Source organism: Trachurus japonicus, chromosome 12 (assembly GCF_045865225.1).
Source record: "Trachurus japonicus isolate A0001 chromosome 12, Traja_1.0".
In the NCBI taxonomy this organism is placed as follows: domain Eukaryota; kingdom Metazoa; phylum Chordata; class Actinopteri; order Carangiformes; family Carangidae; genus Trachurus; species Trachurus japonicus.
In genome coordinates, this window is record NC_140918.1 from 11,257,067 (window position 1) to 11,279,084 (window position 22,018).

The 22,018-nt window shown below is 42.1% G+C and overlaps 1 protein-coding gene across 1 annotated transcript; it reads right to left on the bottom strand.

Moving 5' to 3' along the window:
• Window positions 1-585: 585 nt before the first annotated feature.
• On the bottom strand, window positions 586-19,954 carry arsb (arylsulfatase B). The gene is made up of 8 exons (XM_085793133.1): window positions 19,524-19,954; window positions 17,094-17,280; window positions 16,225-16,415; window positions 14,392-14,599; window positions 10,372-10,624; window positions 9,054-9,124; window positions 2,717-2,848; window positions 586-1,429 (listed from the first exon to the last, which is right to left on the bottom strand). The coding sequence occupies exons 1-8, from the start codon at window positions 19,803-19,805 to the stop codon at window positions 1,164-1,166; spliced, it is 1,590 nt and encodes a 529-aa protein (XP_085649259.1). The 5' UTR covers window positions 19,806-19,954; the 3' UTR covers window positions 586-1,163.
• Between the last annotated feature and the right edge of the window lie 2,064 nt (window positions 19,955-22,018).

The following is a 22,018-nucleotide window of genomic DNA, read 5'->3' on the forward strand; positions in this document are numbered from 1 at the left end:
TGCTTGTCGAGCCGACCAGCGTTTCTTTACTTTCAGTTTCGCAACGAGTCATGAGAATAACGTAGCTGAATCGCCGTTTATGGTCGGAACTATGGTGGTATGTGAACCTCTTTGAACCTCTGACTTTAATTATTGATGAATGAAAACATGAGTCCGTCTTGCGCCGGTCAAAAGAATTTTACGGTGCGCGCGGAGGCTCATAAAGGTAGTGTGAAAACGCTTCGCTTTTCCAAAACTCCTCGTTGTCCCTTTAACATTTTAGATATGATATGCATTTTTTGGCATTTTTTTGACTTCTGATGTTAGTTTTCATTTCAAGTTGTGTTTTTAATAAGCTGGTTAATGTGAATCAGACATTTTCTTTTCTTTTAACTCTGTTTCTGTCTCCATTCACCTCATCACTCCATACACAAATCTCATATGTGAACTTTGAGGTGGGTGAGTTAAGGTCACTAAAAAATTCAGAAGTTCTCAGACATTAAAAAGTCACGGAAGTGATTAAAATGGATTAAAAACCCACAAATGTTCAAGGTTTTTTCTTCCAAATTTGTCTGAGAACATCTGTTTTTACCTCAAACTAAACCCTTACTTACAATGGCACTAATACTTCTGCGATTGTCAATATAAAAATATTGATGAGTGCAGCTTTGAATTTAAAAATGTGCAAGTTTTCCTGTCTCCTCTATAAAAACATCTCCACCTCAGTTCGGTGGGTGAAGTGTGTTTCTCTGATATCTCTGTCCAGCTTTTTGACGCCTGCAGCTTCTCAACAGCAGATAAGCGAAGTGCAAATACCTGAAGCAGCAGGGACGTGGTCTTTACAAATCAGCAGCATGTGTAGCTAAACACCGTTTTACGCAATCGCCATAGTCCTGGGACACAGAGATCAGATCAGCCCGTCAGTCGGTCTGTGAATGACAAGTCCCGCTGAGTTTCGGCTTTGGCTGCTGATAAAAAAAAAAAAGAGCGACTGAAATATGTTCCTTTAAAAACCTGCGTGATTTGATTTAGAGGCTTGACGTTATTGGATGATGGAATAAGATGTCTTTTAGATTGAGCGGCATTAAATTAAATCATCAAAGACTAAAACAAAAATGTTTCGAAAATCTGATTTTCCTCTGCAGAGGAGATTCCTGCAGTAAACAAAGTGCTGTAACCTCCGTCTAAGCCCAGGGTCCCCAGGCTCCCGTGGGGCCCGGGTCACATTTGGGGTCCTCGTCCGGAAAGTTTATGGGCAAGGCGTTTTTCTGGTGGTGGCGGAGCCGGCTGAGGAGATAATCCACCATCTTGGGGAACTGAGCAGACACCTCCACCCTCTCCTCCGGATCCTTCGCGATATTAAACAGCATCACAGACTTTAGAGGATCCCGACCGGAGGGACTCGACTCTGAGCCGTTGTGGCCGGGCCGCGGGAACCAGACGTCACATCCTGGAGGAGATGAGATGAAGACAGTGGACAGTGAGTATTTGCATTTTATGTTCCTTTATGCTTTTTTCCTACTAATTGTTATTCATCCCTTTCATTTGATTGGGTCTCGTAGCCTACATAGACATTTTTGCAAACAAATTTTTCTATGTATTTCGTGTTGTGGCTGTACTTTTTGTATTTTTTTGGCACCGCATTATGGTGGTGTCCATAAGATTTTCTATATATTTTTTGTATTATTGTTTGTGGCATGCATTGTGACAATATGTGATGAGGTTATCCTGTTTATATTGATGTTGTCTTGGCTCGACTGTGGATGGACACGCCCCCCTCGAGCCCCACACACCTGTACCTACTTATCCCCTCATCCGTGTTCTGTGCCAGTACACCCTGAGGAAGACCTGTGTGAGGTCGAAACGTCGGTCCTTTTTAATAAATTATATATATTTTTTCTACATCAAGGCTATGAGTTGAGCGACTGCTTTTTTCTTCCTTCACTGCCTTTATGCTTTTTTACCTTTACTTTGAAAAACACTTTTCATCTGGTGCAGCATGCACCATTTGAGCTTGTCTAACCTGTGACCCTTGGCATGATATCATTCCTCTTTCTAGCTTTCCTGTGTAATTAAGGCAAAAAAAAAAAAAATCCCCCTAAAATAACTTTAAAAACAAGCTTTTAATGAGTTTTAGTCACAGTAGTGTAGTGACGTCTTGAAAATACCGGTTTGGACCGACCAACAGTCCAAAACCCCCAAAAATATATTTCATTATTTCTCCAGTAACATAAAGAAAAGCAGCAAATCTTCACATCTGAGAAACTGGGACGAACAAATGTTTGGTATTTTGGCTTTGATTATGAAAATAGCTGCTGATTGATCGATGAATTGTTGCAGCTGCAGCTCGGAGACATTTCCTCCTCTAAACTTCTCAGATGGTTTAGTTAAAACAAAAAAATGATTGAGGCCTGAAGTTTCAAAACTAAAAATATTTCACAAAAAACAAAAAAAGTGAACTACAGATCGGGCATCAGAGCTTTATTTTCCTTCTTTCTTCTCTCATTAATCATCTCGCAACCTCTGAGATTCACCTCGTCTCCTTTGATACTTTAAGTCCTTTCACTTCAGCGGATAAAAGGTGCTTTACTTCTCCTACTTAACCTCCTTCCACGGCTGATTAGCAGAGATAAGAAGTCGCTGTGTCTGTCTGTCTGTGCATATACATGTGCTTCATTCTCCACTTCCCCCCCTTTCAGACTAAACATGTCATTATGGGGCGACAGAAGATACTGACCTGGGTAGCCAGTCAGCAGCTTCCAGTTGGAGGATCGGATGGCGGCGTGAATGGACACATTGAAGCCGGACTTGGCCCAGGAGTCTCCGTTGACCACCTGAGCCAAAGTTAACTGGCGCTCCCTGCCAGGGCCTGCGGAGGAGAGCACGGGACGGAGGAGCCGGTGGACGGACGGTGGAGGTCATCCATGTTTAAAAAAAAAAAAAAAAAACACACAAAAAGAAAGGAGAAATAGCTGATCAAGATGATATTAGACTACCGCTGGGTACAGAACGCCGCCGCCGCCCCTGTGTAAATGATACCAGTTGGTAGACTGGCACCGCATCTCGGCACATACCTGGAAATTACAGTCGGTGTCAAGTGAAAATAAATACATCAGTAAAGAAAGACTTCATTTTGCGCTGCCAAATCAGCAGAGAAACAGCTGGAATTAAGTGGTTTGAAAAATTGCTGAAAACAAAACACATCCAAAAACAATCCTCCTCCTTTTTTTAAGATCAGAAATTGTTTTACATATGAATTTCCTAAAACACATGGTACTTTGGGGGTTTGGGAAGAATGTGACAAATACAGCGGTAATGTGGTCGACTCAGCACCAGTCTTCGGTGTCTGCCAAGCACAATGAATAATTTGCCCATTGCAGCACTTGGGGCAGACTTGAAGACAGTAGAGCAAAAAAAAAGGAAAAAAGGAGGAACAAGGGTCACAGTTACCAATTGGCCTGATTCTACCAGTTGCACAAGGCGAGAGTAAATAATTCATCCTTGTTCTGATGGTGTCCAGAAATCTCTGCAGCCTCCTGCCATGAGCTATTTCTGCTCTTACGGAAAAGGAAAATGTCTCCCAGAAGTCGAGCAGCAGCAGCACACATGTCTACGTTTGGCCTTGAGAGTATTGAGAGGGGTTCACGCCGCGGTTGACCCCGACAATATGGTCCTGATTAGACAGATTTGCCAAGTGATTTCGGCCTCCTGACGCTGTCAAAAACAAAAAGTATTTCCCCTTAACACATTCTTCGCATATAGACGAATCCCCCGTACGTTCCCCATCGGAGCTGCTTTTATAGAGTCGATTCCTCCGCAGCGACGCGACATGACGAAAGAATTAAAACATTTCCCATCCCAGGGTTTTTCTTTTTGCCTTTTTTTTCCTTTTTTTTGCCAACCACATGACAAAAGCTGCGACATTGAATTCGTCGCTGATGATTGCACAAATGACATGTGGGTATCTTAATCGCTCTCACATGCATCAGGCTGCGAAACCCAAAATCCTTACATAAGATGATGCAGCCGTGGTGGGGTGGTGGGGGGTGGGGGTGGAGGTGGGGGAGGGGGGTCGCTGCTGCTGCTGCTGCTGCTGCTGCTGCTGACATGGCGCCAGATTCAGGTGTTCACACTGTTATGTAAGCAGGTGGGATAACAAATGAGTCGGGTTTTGGAAACATCGGGGTTTGATTTATTCGGTTCTTTAAGGCAAAGGGGCTTCTATCCCCCGAGAGAAACGCCGTCCATTTCTTTACGTCCTCCTCTCCTCTTCCTCCTCCTCCTCCTCCTCCTGCCCTGCTCATCTGGACACCACAGCAGGAGGATCCTCAAACAGGAGGGAGGAGGAGGAGGAGGAGAAGGGGGGAACAGTGGGAAGAGACCCTGAGAGAGAGAAATTGCTAGAAGGAGAGCAGGGGAGTGCGGAGGGGAAATTCGGGGGTGATTTAAGGTTTGGGCCAAGTCCAGGGTATCTTTCTCTTTCTCTCTCTCTCTCTTTCTTACTCAACAAGTGAGAACTTCAGGGCCCCCTCTGTGACCCATTTCAGTTCGGATCCCTCTTCTCTTCAGCAAAGAGGAGGGATTTTGAAAAGCAACTTGAAAGGAAAGAGTAGGCTATGTATTAAAAAAAGAAAAAGAGAGAGAGGGGGGCGGGGGGTTGGGGTTTGTCTTTTGATGAGCTAAATAGAGAGAAACCCAGAGAAGGAACATGGAGAGCGAGTTTCCAAAGAGCGGCCGGGTTAATGGGGAAAGAGGGGAAGAAAGGAAGAGGAGAGGAGAGGAATGCACTAAAGGAGGCCGGTTGTCACTGCAGCGGCCGACAATGGGGATTCAGATATAAAACACGGTGAGAGGGGTGAAGGCTTGTAAAGCGGCCGTGTTGTTCCTCACCGGGTCGTCTTACCGTCCCAGTGATTTACATGGTAATGACCGGCAGCAGCGATCGCCGAGCAGAGCCTGAGGACCGCTGGTCGGAGCTGGATAAACAGACGGGTCTCAGAGATACGATAAATCGGTGACTGGACTTTCCACAGACTTATTCATCAAAAAAAAACAGAGGCTGTGTGGATTTTTTTCCCCCAGTGGGTCTTGGTTACTTATTAGACGTTAAAAGAAAGAGAAAGTAACCTTGCATTCATCTAATTTCATTTTCATTTTCAGTTCATTTTAAGATAAAAACCATTTCTAGTAAAGACGATCCCATAGGAGACCTGACTCAGAGGTTCCTCTGTTTGTTTTAGCGTCTTTCAGCTCATCGTTTTGGTTTTACAATCTGTAAAGGTCACGTCCACAGGGGATGGGCATTCTCAGTCATTTCAATATTAAATAAAATATCTTATTAGACATCTATATATGCAGAAAAATAAATATGGGAGGTCAGTGTCTTACTGGAAACCCAATCAGACATGGACTTCCCTGACCAAGCCTCTTGTTTGGCTGTCAGACAAACTCACTGTCTGATAGTTTCATGTCAATATACATAAATGGTCAAGTTCACTTTCAAACGTATATATTGAACTCGAGCTCTTCAATTATATCAAACATCACGGCAGTAATGACTGTATCGATTTCTTTACCGTGTTGTTTTATAATATTTTAGTTAGTTAAAATGAAACAAACAGCTGTGATGGCTCATATAACGCCTCAAACTGCCAGCTTCGTTTTAGTCTTAAACACCAGAGTAACTTATAGTCTGGACGGGTAAGAACTGAAATCTATTGTAGAGTGTAAACGGTTAAAGCTCTGTGATTACCCCCAACGGGTTCAAATCTGACTCAGGCCCTTTGCTGGATGGATCTCATCTGTGCTCTCTTTCCTATCATTTCCGTCTCACTCATTGTCCCTATGTGACAGCAACATTTTAAATTGCCTTTAGATAAATGTAAAAGGGTGTATGTACAGTATGTGTGTATGAGAGAGGCCTTGACAGGACCTTTATGGCGGATCAAAAGCTACAACATCTGCTCTCTCGAGGACCCATCACGTGCCGATTGCGGTACATCTGTGAAACATTTCAAGTAGAAAAATGTACTCCTCCTATACCTCCGCTATTTTTGAACGCACAAGGTGCAGCATCCTCCACAGGGTCAGAAAATAGTGTGGTTTTTTTTTAAGACCAGAACCACCAGCACCTCCTCAGAGATGGTGGCAGATGGTGGTTTGGTTCACCTAATATGAAGTGGTTTAGACAAGAATGAGACCTCACTGTGTCTTAAAGCACCAACAAAAAAAACTGAAAAAGAAAAGGCAGTCACAAGACCCATTTCCTGGAAACCTCCCTGCAATCACAGAGTTTAAACTGGACACACACACACACACACTGCCCTCGAACGTCAACGATCTCCGATTTCAACACTGTCGACTGATTACAGTTTCAACAGTGACTGATTACATTATCAACCTTGTGCTATCGGCGCTCCTCAGAAGAAAACAGAACAACACATTAGGAGATTCAGAGGCCACCAGGGCAAAACTAAAATGCACAAACAAAAAAAAAAACTTTCATTGATCAATAAGTGGAAGAAGTGTCATTTTAATTTGAGGCAGTTAATATTGATGAAATGTGGTTTTAATTGGACTTCCACTGGTGAAAGTCTAGACACCATGTGAGATCAGCCACTAACACAATCACTACACTCACAAATTTCAAGCACACATAATAAACATAATGAGGATTTCAAATAAGCTAATGTGAGTTTAGTCAAATGTTACATAACATGCTATTCTTAGGCCCCAGTCTGTTTTAACTTGCGTCAATTGGATTCACGATGTCTGGTGTTTGTGAATACCGGCTCAAACAATGAAGCCTTCATACTTGTTGGCCCTCGTTGGGAAAAGAGAGAAAGAGAGAGAGAGGGAACACACATCCCATAAAGCACCGAGAAGGAGGAGGAGGAGAGGTAACACAAGGTTTCCATCGCCTCAACATCCTTTATCAAATTGTTGCCTTCACTTTGCAGATGAAATTATGGCTCAGAGGGTTTTAAAACCGTCCAGGAGATTGCACGTGTCTGCGCAGGTTTCCTCCCACGGTCTCCAGACACATGCAGCTTAGGTTAACTGGTGACTTTAAATTGCTTTTATGTCTGACTATATTTTTTTCCAACCCTGTGTGACAGATTGCTGACCTTCCCAGTGTGTGTACGCCTCCTCTCGCCCCCAGTGTGAGCTGGGAGGCTGCAGCGCCCAGCGTCCATCTACATACATAGATAATGGGTAGATGGATGGGATTTAAACTAGTGGGTCCCAACCCGGGGAGAGGTCAACACATAATTAAAAAGAACGTATAGTCTACGGTCAAGAGGACATACTATAGACACTGAGTCTCATCCTCTGGGAACCATGAATGTCAGTACAACAGTTCACGCCAACGCATTTAGAGTAAATATAACATCACTCTTGCACAGTCAATGACTTTTGGATGTGTCTATATCCAATAGTTCACTTTTGAGGATTGCCAAAATTATTAGGATTCATCCTTTGGGGAACATGAATGTCCCTCATAACATGTGCTGGGAATGCATCAAGTACATTTTGAGATATTTCTCAAGAAATTATGAAAATTGCAACCTGTTTGTGGCCACAAGAAACGTCTGAAGAAGAACAAATGTTACTGAGATTCATCCTCTGGAGACCAAGAATGTCTGTACAACCAGTCAAAATATAGATCACTCTTGCAGAGTCAATGACTTTTGGATGCCTCTACATCCAATACCAGCAGAGACAATTCACTTTTGGGGATTGCCAAAATTATTAGGATTCATCCTTTGGGGAACATGAATATCCCCTATAACATGTGATGGGAATGCACCATGCATTTTTGAGATATTTCTCAAAGTATGATGTTACTGAATTGAACTGATTAGTTCACTCTTGCAGGGTCAATGGCTTTCGGATGTGTCTATAGTTCAGTTTTGGAGATTGCCAAAATTATTGAGATTCATCCTCTGGGGAACATGATTATCCCTCATAACATGTGGTGAGAATGCATCAAGCACATTTTGAGATATTTCTCAAGATATGGTGGAAATTGTAACCTGTTTTTGGCCACAGGAAACATCTGAGAATATTAAAAGTTATTGGGATTCATCCTCTGGAGACCAAGATTGTCTGTACAACCAGTTAAAGACTAGATCCCCCTTGCAGAGTCAATGACTTTTGGATGTCTCTTCATCGAATAACGGTTATGACATTTCACTAATTAAATCCTGCCGTTGAGTAAATTTTTAAGGCTATGAAAATGATGATAAATGTGATATGATTGTGGCTGCAGGAAAAGTCTGAGCATCAGCACAGTCACTGGGATTCATCCATTAGAGATCATGAAAATTTCATGGCAATCCATCCCGTCAGTTGTTATGATATTTTGGTCTGGACCGAGAGAGAAGCTCCCTAACCTCATATCTGGACTTTGAATTTACAGTTTCTCTGAACAAGTGACACTTTTGGTGGGATCTGGGGATGAGTTTGCAGTTTCGTTTGCAGTTTGAAACACAAGAAACACAAGACGCGTATCAAAACCGCAAACTAGGTTTTCCAAGAGCAAGTTGATTTACATAAAAGAAGTGAAATGATCTCAGACTTATTGGCAGGGTTCACAGCTCTGAATATGTTTAACAGTGAAGCGATGGGATCTCTGCAGCTCGGGTCAGCCAATGTTTGTATTTCACAAGCTCGTATTTCAAAATCCACGTCAAAATCCTCTCCTCACCGGGTTCTGGATGAGAGCGTATACACTCTACATAAATACACACTCAAAACAACACAGGGCAGTCGAAGGGGGTTTCATCTTTGTGCAAAGAGGAGGTTCTTAGCTCTTGATCTTATGAGCAGAGCCGAGACGTGTCGTCTTTTTTCAAGCAAAAATTCCAAATATTCTCTCGCTGCAGCTCCTGCAGTTGTTTTTTTTGTTTGTTTTTTTACAGTTTAATATCACTTCAACCTGATTATCGGTTGGAAAACCTAGCTCATTCTGGTTTTTGTGGTGAGCCTGAACAATTATCTGACTAATTAAGAGAAATGAGATGCAATAATCGTTAGATGATTTATTGTGTGTGGTGTAAACGTGAACTTACATGGGGCGATGTCATAGTACAGAGGGTCGATGTTGTGCAGCAGCTCCACTCTGGGTGAGGCGAACCCTTTGCTGTAACATAAAAGCAATGTTACCCTTAAATACATGGATACACAACCAACATACACACACACACACACACACGCCATGCGCACACACCACCACGATGTGTGTGACTCATGCACTGTAAAATCCACTGGGATCTGTAAATGTGAACCAGCTGGCCGGTGTTCACCAGGCGGTCATGTGCTCTGACCACACTCCACCACAGAGAAAACGCACTGCTCTCTGCGACCACAGTGTCTGATAACACAACTAAAATAACTCTCACTCTCTCTCGCTGCCTACTGTTCTGGTTTCATTTTTATTTCCAACCAAGCCCGAGCTGTCAGGCCGCTGCTTTTCTGCAACGGGAGGGCCCAATTAAACACAAAATGAAACCGTATAAGCGCAAACAAACAGCAGTTTGTGCCCAGTGTTGTTGCGTCGCTCACACGGCAACGCCAGCAGCCGGCGGTCAGCTGATTTGCGTCAGCCAATGGAGTCAAGTGGAGGCTGTGAGTAGTAGTTTGTGGTCCAGGGCTAAGCCTTGATTTTCTGCTGGGGCTCTGCTGTAGCCCTCAATTTCACCTCCTTCATTGTGTCCACATTTAGTTTACAAATATAATGTGTCAGTCAAACCGGACTCACTGACAGCTGCAGCGACGACCTGGAAAACTGACTGGATCGAACCAAAACACAAGAAATTCAGCCGCACGTGGTTCAATAAATCACAAATAGGATAATTACAACATCCCGGGAATGTTTGCAACATAAAAGGATTTGCAGCAAAACTAATTAGCCGATCCAAAAGCAGGCTTTGATAACTGTGAGAGGCAAAGAGGTGGAGGATGAAGAAGAGATGAGAGGGGGGTGGAGGGGTGGGGACAAGAGGGATGGAGGGACCACTGATTTGTGTGAGAATGACTGATGGAATTTCCTTCTCTTTGAGCTCTCATTGCCACAGTAACAAAGGGCTTATTGAAGGAGCAGGAGCTCCTACAAGAAAAAGACGCCGGGTGAGGGAGACAAGGCAGAGGGAGCTGGAGCGAGGAGCGTGTGTGTGTGTGTGTGTGTGTGTCTGTGTGTGTGTGTGTGTGTGTGGGGAGGAGGAAGAGGATCGGAAAGAGGCACAAAGAGAGGGCAGGCTGTCAAACTCGAGGGCTGGTATCGCTCACGCAGTAAACGCAGGCCACAGGCCGACCCGCCACCCAAGAACCGCCGCTCTCAGCTGGAAGTTCAAAAGCCTCAGATCTGTGAAGAAAAAAAAAAAACCTCACCTGATTGTGTTCCAGACGTTGAATCCGTCCAGGGGCTTTGTGGTGTTGGTGCTCCCTCCTCCTGCCGCTGCCAGGCCAACCAGCGTCGGCAGCCAATCGGAGATGTGGATCAGTTCGCGGTTCACGATTCCGGGCCGTTTGAGGAGCGGGCTGGCGACGAATCCGACCCCGCGGACCCCACCCTCCCACAGCGACCACTTCCTCCCTCGCAGCGGCCAGTTGCTGCCGCCGGCCAGCGTCTGACCTCCGTTATCTAGTCCGACAAGCAGAGGGGGACAGAGATGGATCAGGGGGTTTCAGATTCAAAGTAAATGTTAAGATTGAGAGGTCGGAGGAGTCAACAACCACAGTCGCTCCACACAGAACAAAGCACTTAAGAGAATAAACTGTAAAAACACTCAAGTAATTCAATTAATGGAAGAATCTGAAGTACCCACCGCAGCAAAACTCTGAGATCATGAAAAACCGTTGGCAAACTAACTATCCAAAAGCTGGAAAGATCCTCTTGGTAGCTTTTATTAATAAAAGTCAACGGCTGACCGCAGTCATTAGGGCTTTTCCTCTGGGAACAATGAACGTCTGCACTACATTTGGTCCAATTCACATACTTAGGCTAATATTTATACACTTAAAAAAGTGGAGGATCAGCAAAAGTCATTACAATTGATCCTTTGGGGACCATGAACTTGTATTAAAGGTCATGATGGCAACCAACCAAACAGTTGTTAAGAAGATGTTGTGACAACGATCAAGGTTCGTGCCAATCGATTATTAGCCCAAATAATCCTCAAGTGTGTCGATAGAAGTCGAAGCTCCCCTGATTTTCAATCATTAATATCAAACATGATCATTTATGTATATATATCCCCAACAGCCAATGAGAGCGAGCCTCTCCAGGAGGTGTCACCAATTGGATGTGGTGAACTTCTTCACCTCAACAAACATGGCGGCTCATTGAAGCCAAGTTGAACACACAAAAATAAGGGTAGCTGGTTGAAATTATGGCAACAACACAACTGATGTAATAAAGTTTAAAGCAAAAACACATCGTAATGGTGTCGACATGGCGTCATATTTGTTTTTCTTCTGACATCATTATGATCCCACAAGTCTCTGTGAGATCTCCTGTTTCTACAAATGGCAGGTGTGTGTGGTCTGAATCGTCTAATACTGTATGTGTGTGTGTGTGTGTGTGTGTTTGGAGGATTACAGTTGTGTCTTCTCCCACGTTTTTAAAATGAGTTAAGACTTGCATATCGTCTAGAGTGTAGCCAGACTCAAATCCAGCTAATGTTCATCCATTTGTTCCCCCGATGGACAAATACTCCTGCACAACGTCCAACCATTACACAAGTGCTCTCACACACACACACAGGCAGTTAGGTCGACTGTCATCATCCCAGTCGGTCGGTCCAGTACAAACACACTTGACCAATCACGTCCAGCCAGGTCTCCCCTTTCAGCACCGGAGTGTCATGCAAGTCCAGGAAGTAGTCTGTGCCGATTCCCGAACTGTTCTGGAAAAGACCCGTCTGTTCCTTAATGCCTTTTCAAGCTGCCTTCCTTGGCTCTATGTAGGCCAGTATACTCTCCTCTCTGGCCCCCACCTCTCCCACTCCCACCCCCACACACACACACACACCAACCCCTGCACACTCTCCCCCCTGTCTATCTATTTTACAGTAAAGCCCCAGTGAGGCAGTCAGTTTGCAGAAAGTGTCGTCATATAGGAACAACTTCAGGGCTCATTTCCTTCCTGTTAATCCTGACACATATGGGTCAACATTAATATCCTAGTTATAAAAAGCAGGAATAATAATAACTAATAATAATAATATAACCCCACTGATTGGCCTCATATTGAATATTCATTTATCAACTATATATTCCTCTCACACCACCAGAGATTACATAACATCCACACAGAAGCAGCACGGTGAGTCTTTCTGCTCCAGCGTCGTCGAATCAGCAGAGTCGGTGTCTGCGCAGCACATGGCTGGCTCGATCCTCCAACCAAAATGTGTGCAAGAACAATGAAACAGGCAACCTACCGCAGCCCACCACAGGCATAAAAAACCTCTCACTTTACTTTCACAGCATTGTTCCTGTCTTCTAATTACCCCTTTTAAAACCCCCTCCCCCCCAAAAAAAACCCACTAAAAATAACCCTCAAAGGAGTTACCTACTTCAGATGCAATTCATTAGAGGTTCCACATGTGGAAACCAGCAAGTAGGCACATGTTGTTTAGATGGCGGTTTTAAAGCCTCGTCCCGGCCTTATTATGTTCTCCACCGAAGGTTTATAAGATGAGTTTTTTTTTTTCAACATTCAACAGAACCGAGACTCCAGTGGTCTAGGTGAAGATGTGAGCCAACTCCAGTCTACCTTCTCTCTGTAAACCTCCACATCCTGAGACTAAACAAAAACCTCTGCTGCAGCAAATACAAGAAAACACTGCCACCTAGTGGAGAGACAGAGTATTACAGTGGCCGTCTGCACTGTATGTGGAGAATCATCATTTCAGTAAAGCTCTGGTTCTTGGTGATGACACTAGCCTATATACCGTTAGATTAAGTTACACTGTTTATTCACTGTAATAAGCACATATGGAATAGGCAACTTTAAATGATCTAAAAGAACAATAATATCAACTTATGGCCACTCGTCGCTGTTTTGTGACTGTGGCCATTTTTCTGCTGTTTTTTAAAGCGGCAACTAACGATTATTTTCATTATGTGTGGATTATGCAATTGTAAATGATTAATCTAATAGTTGTTTGGTCAATAAAATGTTTAAAAAATGTTTAAAAATGTCAATTAGTGTTTCCCAAACCATAAGATCACGTCCTCAAATATCTTGTGTTGTCCACAAACCAAATAGATACTCAGTTTATTGTCACAAAGGAACAAAGAAACCAGAAATATTCACATTTAAGAAGCTGAAATCAGAGAATTTAGATTTTTTTTTCTTTAAAAAAAACTACTCAAACCGATTATTTGATTATCAAAATAGTTGTTGTCGATTATTGCTCGATTAATCGATTAATTGTTGCAGCTCGAGTTTTTTTGATACCTTTTGTGTCTTTTTATGAATACGGTTTGTCTTCTTAGCATCATTGGCAGTTCATTGAGATAATTTTTAATGTTTTTTAAGTCATTTTGAGTCTCCTTGTGGTTATTTCATTCCTCTTAAAGGTCATTTTGTGTCTTTGGAGGTCATTTTGAGTCTCTTTGAGGTCATCTTGTGTTTTTTTGAAGTCTTTAAGCTCATTTTGTGTCTCTTTGTGCTTGTTTTGATCTGTCCCCTGACTATGTTGCACTATGTGTCACTTGGTTTTGGTCCAGGTTCCCTTGGTTTACACTCAGCTGGCCTGTCCGTGATACTAAGACGACCTCTCTCACCTTCTGACTCTGGATCTTCAAGGGGAACCACGAGTGATCAATCAGATTCCTGCTCCCTCTGATGCCAGAACATCTGTTATATCTCTTTATCGTTCTTGATTATATTGTGCAGTAAAATGTGTTATCTAACCCTCTGCTGCATTAATCCAATAAAGCTGCCACTAAGCTGTCACCTGAACTCCCCTTAACCCTCTAAAGAAACAACACAAAAAAACAACTGGCTTTGATGCTCTGCTCACACAACATGTGTTTTTCTGTCTGCAAACATAAAATGTAATTGCTCTTTACTTAGCATCCACTGATTTGGTTTCCACTCTGGCAGACTATGAAAGAATCCACTGGAAAAATAAAAGCTGTGGAAAACATATTAGCATTCCCAGAGCTGTTCACCTGATTATCCTATCTGTGTGTAAAACCTGATCTCTCTTTGTCGAAACAAAGGCTGTGTAAACCACCCACTGGCCTGGTTTGACCTTTTGACCTTTAACCTCAGCTGAGTGTTATCCGCTACATTACAGCACAGATTCTTCCTTTGACAAACAAGGTGTTTATAACGAATCAGAAAAATATGATACTGTAGATGTTTATTTGCTTAATGACGTGCAGTGCGTTTCAAACCTGTTGAAAACACGAGCACCGTGTTGTCCCAGAGCCCCCGCTGCTGCAAGGCCAGGCTGATGTTTCCCACCGCCTCGTCCATGGCCGACACCATGCCGGCGTAGAGCCTGCGGTGGTGGTCTTTGATGAAGCTGTAAGGGGCCGTGTAGCGCTCTGGCACCTGCAGCGGCGCGTGGACGGCCTGCAGCGCCACGTAGAGGAAGAGCGGCTGAAAGACGAAGAGGACGACATGTGTGACTTATTATTATACACTTAAACACACAAATGATCCCATCCCTTATTAAAGCAGAAGTAAGCGATCCGGTCGTTTTGGCTAATGCTGCGTTCCAGGCAGGCTTTTGAAACCGTAAATTACAGCTTCAAGTCACAACTTACGACTTTGTAGCATTCCAGGCAACCCACTCGTGTTTTTCCGACCTGTTTTACCTGTGAAAGTCACTATAACGGCCACTCGTGACATCCGACCCGTGAACTCGTACCAGATCGAACTGGTACGACTTCACAGGTTGGAAAAACACAAGTTACGAGTTTCCTTGAACGCACCATAACAGTCCTCGTCCCTACGTCACCACATTCACGGCGTCTGCACACACAGCCCTGCATGCCGTTCTCTCTCCTCATTGGATAAAAACTGTAGGATACAATAAAAGTTTTCTCCTGGGCTCAGAGCAGAGCAGAGTGACTGACAGACCCGTGTTTCGGTCCAAACACTCTATGTAAGTGATTGCTGTCAGAAGATACAACTATTTAAGACTTATATTAACACAAATGATCCCATCCCTTATTAAATAATGGACAATGAGAATCCATTGCCATTTGTAATTCATTGTTTATTCTACTAATTTTCTGCTTATAATTTGTCTTTTGTACTGTAATAAATGATGGTGATGTGTGTTGCTGACCTCTCGACCAGGTCGCCCTTGCAAATGAGATCTCAATCCCATTGATTAAATAAAGGTCAAGGTCAAGGTCAGGTTTATTTATATAGCACCTTGAACCAGCGTGCTTTACAATTAAAACAATTACAATTACAGTTTAAACATCAGATAAAAGCACAATAAATTAACATACAAGCATAAAATATAGGAAACAATAAAAACTGTAATGCTAAAACAATCAGTCAGGGGTTAAAAGCCAGGGAGAAGAGGTGGGTTTTCAGTAGGGATTTAAAATGTTCTACATTTGGAGCTGTTCTAATGAAAAATGGTAAATGGTAAGTTGTTCCAAAGTTTAGGAGCGGTGACCGCAAAGGCTCGATCGCCTCTTGTTTTTTTTAAAATAAAGGTTTAATAATAAAACATCTTGTGTTTATAAAGTCAACAAAGCCAAAATCCTTTAATTATTCCGATGACAGAGAGCTTTTTGTTTTATAAAACAAATTATGAATTCCCATATTTGGCCATTTATTTGTCTGTTTAAATAAACATCAGACTGCTGGACGGATTATTGTGAGATTGACACATGCAGATCAACTCAAAAGGTGCAGGAGCAGGTTTCTGCTGTCAATCAACAGTTTTAATCTTTCTTGTCAATCATATAATTTCATTCGTCTTAATTCCTCTTTGCTTAGTATTCACTCTGCCATTCACATTCTGTCATTTCCTGCTTGTACAACATGTTTCTTGTTTACTAACAGTATAAACAGTATCCCATGAAAAAAAGTATGTACATACTGTGTAGTATTAGTGTGTTGCTTTCAAGTGGCACACAAGTAACTCGTTGTCTTCCATTCCTAGGTCTTCACTACGGTTTGCTGGACCTTTATTAGATTTATTAGAGCTGTGCATAGTGAATGCATGCGTATGTGTGTGTGTGTGTGTGTGTGTGTGAGACCTTGTCTGGGTTGTGTTTCTGGATGACACTGACGGCCCTCTGGCTGAACAGCTCTGTTGAATAGGCTCCTGTGTAGGCGGTGGCGACCTCCTCTCCCTCCCTCAGGTCCAACGCACAGCGAGTCGCGTTCAGGGCGGCGATGGGGCTGCAGCGCACGTGAGTGTAATAATCCTCACTGCCCGTCAGGTAGCCTGAACACAGATAGAAAAGACACTTACCAATCACAGAATGTCCTACTTTATTTTTGCAAAATACTAGAAATGGACAAAGCAAACAACTTTTCCATGTCTCTTATAATTAGCACCAAACTGTGCAGACCATCATTTTGAAACATCCTTGTCATTACACTTAAATAAATCACATTTTTGAGAAATGATGAGGAAATCTTTATGAAAAGTATCCAGACAAATATGGCACCTATAGAATAAATAATATAAATCATCAAAAGGTTCCCCTGCAACTGCATTTTTGGGATGAAAATAATTTGTTTTTATTTATCTATTAAGTATTCTGATTATCAGTTTAAGATAAGGTTGTTAAGAACAGGTCCTAAAGTAAAATAAATAAATAAATAATAAGTGAGATGAGAGGCTTACTGTTAATAATGTAGATGGCTTGAATTTTTTTTGTATATGACTGTAACAATATTGATCAAAAGGTCTAAGGCCTCTATAGAGGAAAACATAACTGACTGGGTTAGTTTGTATACTGTGTTATTTCTTCTGTATACTAACTTTGTGTAAAGCTTTATAACAAATCTGATCCCTGTTGTTTGAAGATAAAATTTAACATAAATGAAGAAAAATTCCATGTTTGCTGAAATACAGTAAAAACTAAAGTGGATGTTTATTATTCAACCAAATACAGACCAAAGTATGTGTCAAAGCCGCGGCGTGTGGGCAGACAGTCCTTCTTGTACATGCCCAGGTGCCACTTGCCCACCATGTGCGTGGCGTAGCCGGCCTCCTTCATCAGCTGGGGCAGCAGCTTCTCGTCCAGGGGCACGCAGTACGGCTGACAGGGCCAGATGATCTGGTGCTGCATGCCCGTGTGAATCTGTGGGGGAAAGGGTTAAAGGATAAAACAAGGTACACAAAAAAGAGTCACAAAGAGGGAACTAACCAACTAACAGGCTCTGTGGCAACAGTGATGACAGAGGGAGAAGTTTCAAAATAAAACGTCCTGATGTGGTGCGACTCTGTCCTCCGTTAGAGTCCATGTTTGATTTTATTTCCACCCTGGAAAGTTCAAGTTCTTCCCTAAAGTCTACAACAGGATAACTTCCTCATTATGACTGCAAATTGAAATAATAAATCCTCAAATCAACTGCTCATTTTTACACCTTTCACGCATAATTTACAAAAGCTTCTCCTCACCTCATGATGCTGCTGATTATTATAATGTGCTACACTTCTTCTCTAATAGTCTGATTATAGAAAACTTCTTATAAATCCTACAGTTTGTTTTGAGTCTGGTTATGTTTGTGATTCCTTTGTATAGTCACCTCAAAGGTAAATATGAAACTGACATCATCATGCTTTGGTGGAAAACAAATATCCTGTTCACTTCCTGGAAGTTTTATTTCTGCAAATTCATTATACATTAATTGTGCAAAAATATAAAACATTTAAGTTACATTTGCAGTAAGTCATAGTTGTAGGGTGGTGTTATTATCATCTAATGCAGATTGCAATGCTTTAGGATAGTTTTGTTAGTCTTTATATGTGCTTTTGTTTGGGAATAAGTCACTTTGAATTAATTGTGTGACTTGGTTCATACCCTCCACCAGTTACTGTACATAATGCTGAGATTGAACAAGTTTCCTCCTATAAATATCTGGGCATCTACGTGGACGCTACTTTGTCCTGGAGTGTACATGTAGACTTTATTTGTTGCAAAGTACAACAACGTATTTATTTTTTGAGAAGATTGAGGTCATTTGGAGCAAACAAACACATCCTGTTATTATTTTTTCAATCTATAGTGCAGAGTGTTATGCAGAACGCAATTAGTGCCTGGTTTAATTGTTTGTCTGTCCAACTTAAGACCAAACTAACCAGACTGCTACATATCTGTTCAAAGATTGTGGGTCAAACTTTGGAGTTACATTTTCAAGCAGCATACACTAAAAGAATGTTGTCTCTTGCAAGTAGCCTAATATCTATTCTCATCTGACCCCTCTCATGTGTTATTCGAGGAATATCAGCTTCTGCCATCAGATAGAAGGTTTAGAGTTCCACAAGCTCGACTGAACAGGCTGAGGAACTCTTTTGTCCCTCAGTCTGTCAAACTGTTAAATCAGAGTTTGGTCTCTAAGTACAGTCGACCCTAAGGTTCATGTACAGACTGAGCACTGGGTGTTGCACCAAAGACACACTGTAATGTTGGATTTATGTTGTGAATGGAGTTAGGAGGTAGTTTGTGTCTTTCTTTAAATGTGACCTTTGAGGGTAACATAAATGCTTTTTGTAAACGTATGTTTTTTGTATTTTGTTATTATTTGTGTGAAACTTTGGACGTCATGGGACGTAAGACAAATTTCAGAGAGATCTGACAATAAAGTATTATCTTATCTTATCTTAAAGGTTGAATATGTAGAATATTTATTAAAAGCTATATTTTTTCAAAAATAATACATCCAGGGGTGTTTAGAGGGGTACAGAATGAAAGTATTGCTTTTCCATGAAAAAATTTTTTTTAGTCTGAATTATTATTTTTAATTTTTTTGACGGGCTCGACTTTCTGTCAACGTTCTGTTTACATTCGTACCCGCCCATAGCCAACATGTGGCTCAATTCTCTGCTGTTTTCCTGCCTCCTCCCGGTCGGATGCGTTTGTTTCCAACCAAGCCTTTTTAATAATCAATCGGTGGATCAATGGATTATCATATACATGTTAGGATGGGTGTATTTGTGTAGTCGTATCTGTCATAAACACTGTCGCGGACTCTCGGGGCCACCGAGCTCCTTTTTTTTTTCTCAACTTGACGAGAGCAGTGACAGCGGAGGCTCTGAGCAGCAGCGGTGTGGAAGGCAGAGAGCCTCCACTCTTCCTGTAACAAGCTACAAGTCATTTATTATGCTGTTAATGACGGTAAAAATGAAACATAAGGTAAATATCCTGCATAGTTCTCCTCCTCTGTTGTCCTCTGATCAGAGCGGAGTCCCTAGCAACGGCCCGTTTTACCTAGCAACGGTCTGGCAATCGACTGCTGGAATTCTTTTTCTGTTGTTGTTCTGGTAATCTTACATATTCAACCTTTAATAACTGAACCAGGCTGCAGGGTCCCGGGCCCTCACCTGGTACCGGCCGGTCATCAGCTGGTTCCTGGACGGGGTGCACAGCGGCTGCACGTAGTAGTTCTCCAGGCGGACTCCTCCGGCTGACATCTTGTCCAGGTTCGGGGTCCTGATCTCGGAGCCGTGGTACCCCACATCGTCCCAGCCGAAGTCATCGGCCAGGATGAAGACGATGTGCGGCTGCCGAGCGGCTGACGACACACCGCCGGCGGGAAACAACACAACATTAACGACAACAACAAACTGCAGCAGCAAGAGTGAGACGAGTCCGTCCGCTGCCATCGTTAGTTCCTCATGTAAACATCCGCCTCAGTCCGACCGACAGTCACAGGGAGCGGGCCATGGCTGAGAGGAAGCCGGGCAGCGCTGCAGGTCGCCGGGCGTCTCGGCTGGAGGAGGTCGGTGTTTTTGTTGGTGGTGGTGGTGGTGTTTTTTTTTTTTTAATCAATAATTCAAATTAAAGTCGAAACTGAAGTCATATAATCTTGCACCATCCAGCCACTTCCCTGTTCCGCAAATTGAAAACACAGCACTGCCTCAGCTGCAGCAGCCAATCAGAGGACTGGAAAAACCACCAATCACGTGAGTGTAGCCTACGGAAGCCCAGTCTGGTCAAAATTATCAGGTTGGTTTGTGTATTTGTTCATTTGTTTGATTGATTTAATCATTTATTTATTGATTTGGAGTAGACCTATTGTTTGTTGTCATTTGCATATAAATATAAATATATATAGCCTATATATAGTTTGTCGTTTATTTGTTTGTTTTGTGGCTTTAGTTTGTCTTTTCTTTGATTTTTCTATGGATTGGGGGATTTGTTGTAAGTTTTATTATCTTGTTTGTATTTTTGTTGTTGTTGCTGATGTTTTTTTTGTGTCTTTGAAAAACACAGGTTTAAGTTGAGCAAGGATTTTTTTTTTTTTTGAGACACAGATTGAGAAGAGTTAGAGGCAGCTGACTGAACAAATAAGCTACTGTGGCCTCCTATCAAAGCCAAGAGTGAGACAGACACTACAAATCACTGTGTATACCATAAAGTAGCTACATAAAGTCAGTGTTTTATGAGCTCTTGTTTTTATTGTGTAATATGATCCATATCCTCTCTAAACGTTGGTTAGAAATGAACAGCCAATAATTAGCTGTGGGTTATTTATTCCAAGGCAATAAAATAGAAGTTTTTTTTTTTGTTTTTAAACAATGATAGTGAACTTCTCTAAACATATTCTGTTGGCAGTGAGTGTGGGGGCAAAAACATTGCCCTCTGCCGAGGAATAAAAAACACCAAAGACCTAGGGTTTGGGGATTTATTACAACCCTTTGTCTAACCAAAGGGAACAGCCAGTAAATAATGATCATCAAAATAAAGACAGAGTCATACTATTCGGCCGAATAGGGTGCAGCGTCTCTCAACCACAAAGGTAAAGAGTCTGGACACCTACTGTCAGAATGACTGAGCCTTAACAGTTCAAGGTACATATACCATTGTCTAAAAAGACAGTCCAAAGTGACTGCCGACATCAGCTACAATTCAGAGTAGCAGCTGATCCTTATTGATTAAATGATTATTCCTTTGTTTCCAAAATGATTAAACAGACTAAAACCAAAATTTTCCCTTACAGTGAGGATTCAGCTAAAATGAGTCAAACATATCAAGGAAAGGAAACTCTGAGATTGTATGGCAAAGAAAAAGAGCAGGAACACAGTCAAACGACCAATACAGGGCAGTGAGTGCATTGTTTTAATTATCAAGGTATTAATGTACACCGACTTCATTACACATTAGTAAAAAAAAAAAAAACAGATTTATAAAACAATCTTTGTACAAGTTTGCAAACATTCTGTTTCTTTTGGTTATTGGTAACAGCTGTTGAGCGTTATGGAAAAAGCAGCGATATCATCTCAGACCTTCAAATAAACACTAAGAAGCTGATTTCATTTGAGCCCTTCATGTCTGAAATGTGTTAATTCTTCACAACAAACCGGTATTCTCAAGTATTGACCCCACAAACCATTAACATCCATTCATGGAATTACAAAAAAAAAGTCAATTACTCTGTTCCAACACTTTAAGACATTGTGGTGCAGATACATTGTTGTATGTGGCTGCACTGAGCATCCTCACAGGCTGAACCTCGACAGGACGGGACGGGAAGAGGAGGAAGTCGTGAGTGATGAGAACGCACCTCTTTTTTTTTTTCCCTGAAGTGGCCACAAACACAAACACAAACATCGGTTCATGGGGCCTGGCACATCATGATTTCTTTTCCGCTACATAGTCTACTTGCCAACAATGAGTACCCGGAAATGTTGAGTACCCCAAAGTTTTATGTTAGAAATATATAGTATGGGTCCCCAGTATTCAGAAACTGCCGGATGCTAACTTATATATATTGGGCAATTAGCACAATTGACATAATTAGCATAAATTAGCATATTTTGCCTATATGGGCAATATTTCAACAAAATTGACTTGGCTGATCTGGGCAATATTGGAG